General features: G+C 54.3%; 1 protein-coding gene across 1 annotated transcript in view; it reads left to right on the top strand.

Moving 5' to 3' along the window:
• LOC102775001 (tyrosine-protein kinase ZAP-70) overlaps positions 1–5,259 on the top strand; it is a 16,507-nt gene that overhangs the window by 381 nt on the left and 10,867 nt on the right. The window contains exons 2-3 of the mRNA XM_015570024.1: positions 1–91; positions 566–726. Coding sequence (XP_015425510.1) covers positions 1–91; positions 566–726 — 252 coding nt within the window. The remainder of the gene's footprint in view (positions 92–565; positions 727–5,259) is intronic.

The following is a 5,259-nucleotide window of genomic DNA, read 5'->3' as shown; positions in this document are numbered from 1 at the left end:
GCCGTCGGGGCTGGAGCCGCAGCCCGGGGTCTTCGATTGCCTTCGGGACGCCATGGTGCGCGACTACGTGCGCCAGACGTGGAAGCTGGAGGTGAGAGCGGCCGGGGGGAGGGGAGGCTCGGAGTGGGGAGAGGGGTCCCCTTCGCCAGCCCGCGCTTTGCCGCGTTGCGTCAGGTTTGGAAGCTGGAGGGCTGGGCCCCGCTGGGAGTGGGCCTCCGAGGCGGGGCCTGAGCTGCGGGAGGGAAGGTGGAGGTAGCTCTGGACCGGTCCGGGCGAGGCTTGGGCGGAGTTGAGAGGAGGGTGGGTGCCCCGCCCTGGGTAGGGTAGGCCATGGGCAGTGGCCTTTGATCCCCAGCATTACGTCTGGGTGCTCGATTACCAGCTGGAGACCACTGGGGGCTCGGCCCTGGGTGGGCGGGGACAGGACGGAGGACGGGGAGCCGGGCTGTGCTCACCGGTGCGCCTGGGGGTCAGGGAGGGATCTGAGGGGAGAGGGGAGATGGAAACGGGGTTCCTGGCCGCACATTGCCGTCATTTGTACGTGCCCTTGACCCCCGTTCCGCAGGGCGAGGCCCTGGAGCAGGCCATCCTCAGCCAGGCGCCCCAGGTGGAGAAGCTCATCGCCACCACAGCGCACGAGCGGATGCCCTGGTACCACAGCAACCTGACGCGCGAGGAGGCCGAGCGCAAGCTCTACGCGAGCTCGCAGACCGACGGCAAGTTCCTGTATGTGGGCCTGGGGCTGGGGCCGGGGCTGGGCTGGGCTGGGGCGGCTCAGTGTGCGGCGGGCCTTCGGTGGGAAGGAGCCGCGGTGTTCAGGCCCCGTAGCGGGACCGCCTGGGCGGAATCCCGAGTCTGCCACTTGCCAGCTGGGTCGCGTGCAAGCAGGTGGACTTCCTCTCCTTCGCGCAGCAAACAGTGACTGCATACCTACTGTGTGCCAGGCACCGAGGACATGGCAGTGAATAAAGCAGACAGAGCCCTGTCCGTGTGGAGCAGGGAGACAAAACAGAGGAGCCAATAACTGCAGTGTGTGAGGAGGCAGGCAGTGCCGGCTCTACGGGGGAGGGTGGGATTAGGTGGCCAGGAATGGCCTTCGGAGCTAAGTAAGCTGTGAGCTCTCTGGGAGAAGGGGTTCCTGGCAGGTGGAAATGCGAGTACAAAGACTGTAGCCGGACCTCAGGGAGCCCTGAGCAGCCCCCCACAGCCTAGTCACCATCACACCCCGAAGGAGCTGCAGCGTGCAGCCGGCCCCAGTCACCATCGCCATTGCCGTCACCGTCACTGTCACCATCACTGCAACCATGAGCAGCAAGGCCGAGACCCAGCAGGCAGCCCAGACCCTATCATCACACGGCAACCGTGAGCAGCAAGGCAGCCGCCCCAGCCACCATCACCATCACCATCACCACCACCATCACCATCACCATCACCATCACCATCACCATCACCATCACCATCACCATCACCACAACCATCGCCATCGCCATCACCATCACCATCACAACCATCACCATCGCCATCACCATCACCATCACCACAACCATCACCGTCGCCATCACCATCACCATCACCATCACCACAACCATCACTGCAACCAGGAACAGTGAGGCCGAGACCCAGCAGGTGCCCACCGCCCCCACCCAGCACTGCCAACACCACGCCCAGCACCAAGGGCAGCGGTATAGGGAGCGGAGGCCCGGCCGGCCTCATATCAGTGATGCCTGCAGCGGGGACACCACCACCGCCATCGCCATCACCATCACCATCACAACCATCACCATCGCCATCACCATCACCATCACCACAACCATCACCGTCGCCATCACCATCACCATCACCATCACCACAACCATCACTGCAACCAGGAACAGTGAGGCCGAGACCCAGCAGGTGCCCACCGCCCCCACCCAGCACTGCCAACACCACGCCCAGCACCAAGGGCAGCGGTATAGGGAGCGGAGGCCCGGCCGGCCTCATATCAGTGATGCCTGCAGCGGGGACAAGAAGGTTGTGCACCGAAGGTTTTGGAGCCAGTAACGTGGTTCAGTGTAGGAAATGGATATGGCTCCATCGACAGGAACGGCACCAAGGCAGATGAGTTTGTACACCAGACTCCCATCAAGAAGATGGGAAGTCCCCAGGAAGTCCCTTCGCAGTGTAGGTGCTGGAGAGGCTGTGGCGTGTGATGCTGTTGAGGGAGAACAGGTGCGGAGGCAGCAGATGGCACAGCCCAGGTGGAGTTCCAGGGCAAGGCCGTCACTGTGCGGCAGACCGTGGCCGTCACAGACGCTCTCCAAGTGGCAGGCCCCTCCCCACAATGAGCAGCAGGATTCCCAGAATGGTGAGGGGGGAAAGAATGAGGGATCGGAGGGGCTCCCAAAGGCCAGGCCCGACAGTGCCGGCCCCCACCTTACCACACGCAGAACCCCTGTGGGCGTGGACCGCAGCATTCCAGCCCCCCTGCGCAGGAAGCAGGGGTGGAGGGTGCAGGAGAAGAAGGCAGATCAGTGAGGACATGTATGGGGCTATGGACCACGATGCTGCAGGGCCCTCCTCTTCAAAGATAGCCTAGAGCAGTGGTTCTCAGCCTTGGCTGGACATTAGAATCACCTGGGAATCTTTTAAAAATCCTGGTTTCTGGGCCTCATCCTTCGGAAATTCTGTTTCTTTGTTACTAATGTTGTGGCCCCACCCCATAACAAAGAAACAGAATTTCCGGAGGATGAGGCCCAGAAATCAGGATTTTAAAAAGATTCCCAGGCGATTCTCATGTGCAGTCAAGGTTGAGAACCACTGGCCTAGAAAGGCGGCCGTGAAGAAGAGAAGGAAAATCAAGGAGACGAGACCCAAGGTCAGCAGCCCCCTCAACGCCGGTGCCGCTGCAACTTCCATTACCCACGCGCAGAAAGCCCTAAACCACAAGATGGCAGAGAGACAAAAGCACTGATCCAGCAGCTGAGAATTCGTCCACTCCCGAGGCTGAGCAGGGTGCGGGGAGGAGGGTGTGGGTGGGAGGGGGCTCTGAGTAAAAGTGATGGCTACCATCTCTACCATCAAGAAGAAATGAATATGAAATTCCAGCAATAGAAATGAACGAATGATTGGAGCTGAAGACCTTAAGTGCTTGCTTTTTGCCGTTGACCAGATAACTAGAAGGATGTGCGTTGTCTGTGCAGCAGGGTTTTTATTATTTTTGTCTGAGGACATCTCTTTTAGATAATGACAATGTGTTTTTCATGGGGGAAAAAAGCCTGTTTTTTTTTTCAATATACCTTTAAAGGTTTTAAAATTGTTTCATATCTGGTCAAGCTGAGATTTTTAAAGAACCTCATTTCTAATTTGTAATAAAAGTTTACATCTTGATTTTTTCAAAAAAGTTAACAAATTGCAAGCACCTCCTAATAAAGGTCTTAAATAATTAGAAAGAAAGAAAGAAAGAAAGAAAGAAAGAAAGAAAGAAAGAAAGAAAGGGAGAAAAGAGAAAGAAAGAAAGAAAAAGAAAGAAGAAAGAAAGAAAGAAAGAAAGAAAGAAAGAAAGAAAGAAAGAAAGAAAGAAAGAAAGAAAGAAAGAAGAAAGAAAGAAAGAAGAAAGAAAGAAAGAAAGAAGACAGACTAGGAGGCGGGTTCTTGGCTAGTTCACAAAACAGGAAGGAGCCGAGCGCTTGGAAGGAAGTGAGGTCTGAGTGTCTCGGGGCCTCAGGAATTAATGTGTGTGAAGTAGGACAGTGTCTGGCATGTACATGAAAGTGTGCCAAGTGGTAGCTCTTACTGCATGTGCGTGAATGTGTGTCTGCCCACGTCTGAGTTGCCGCTGAGCCTGTGGCTGTATTTGTTACTGTGAGAGAAGCTGTGCAGCTATTTAAATAACCCTGCTGGGTGTTTGAAAGCCCTCTGGCACTGCACTCTGGTTTGGACCAGGTCCCTTTGTATACAGCTGTTATCCAGATGTCAGCTGAGGTCACGCTGGCCGTGAGCGCCCTCAGGAAGTCCAGCGCCCTCCCCACCATGTCTGTGAGTTCTCCAGGCCTCGCTCCTCAGGCCCGAGTCCCTGCAGGGCTGAGTCCTGGCTCTCACGCCCTCTCCTAGGGCTGTCCCTCTCCTGGGACCAGCCCGCAGACCCTGGACCTCCCCGCCGTGTGTGGTCTCTGCGTGGGCACCAGGTTGCCTGCAGGTCTCCCACAGGGTGCTGATTCCAACACAGGATGTTGTTGTCAGCCGATAAAATTAATTTTTTCACCCTAGCAGACTTCGGATAAAATTGCAGTAAAGTTTCTAAGGCTTCGGAGGGAACTCTTGAATGCATGTTACAGATAATGCAAGGCAGGCCTTAGAACAGTATCAGACAGGGCTGTTTTCTCAGGGAAACAAAAGCACTTTGCATTTGTATCGGTTACTGTTTGCTATGTAACAAACTGCTCAAGACCTACTGGCTCCAAACAACATTTTTTTAAATTGTCACAATTCTGTGAGTCAGCTGAGCCATTTTCTTTGAGGCTGGGACTGAACACGTTGGGATGGCCATGTCATGTGTCTGGCTATTGGCCCCATGTCCCCTGGGTGATGGGAGGCACTGGCCGCAGTGCTGTCACTGTCCAGCAGGCTAGCCTGGGCTTATGCAGTGGTGGTGGCTGCAGGGTTCCCACGAATAGTCACAGAGGGAAAGTGACGATACACAGGCACTTTTAAAAAAATAATTAAATCTTTATTGTTCAGATTATTACATTTGTTCCTCTTCCCCCCCCATAACTCCCCTCCTTCCAGTTCCCACCCCACCCTCCGCCCTCACTCCCCCCCCACTGTCCTCATCCATAGGTGCACGATTTTTGTCCAGTCTCTTCCCGCATCTCCCACACCCCTTCCCCCCCCAAGAATAGTCAGTCCATTCCCTTTCTATGTCCTTGATTCTATTATGATCACCAGATTATTTATTCACTTGATTCTTAGATTCACTTGTTGATAGATGCATGTTTGTTGTTCATAATTTATATCTTTACCTCTTCTTCTTCCTCTTCTTAAAGGATACTTTTCAGCATTTCATATAATACTGGTTTGGTGGTGATGAACTCCTTTAGATTTTCCTTATATGTGAAGCTCTTTATCTGACCTTCAATTCTGAATGATAGCTTTGCTCGATAAAGTAATCTTGGTTGTAGGTTCTTGGCATTCATCACTTTGAATATTTCTTGCCACTCCCTTCTGGCTTGCAAAGTTTCTGTTGAGAAATCAGCTGACAGTCGTATGGGTATTCCCTTGTAG

This window comes from Myotis davidii, unplaced genomic scaffold (assembly GCF_000327345.1).
Source record: "Myotis davidii unplaced genomic scaffold, ASM32734v1 scaffold1065, whole genome shotgun sequence".
NCBI lineage: Eukaryota > Metazoa > Chordata > Mammalia > Chiroptera > Vespertilionidae > Myotis > Myotis davidii.
This window is presented reverse-complemented; position numbering and strand designations above follow the sequence as displayed.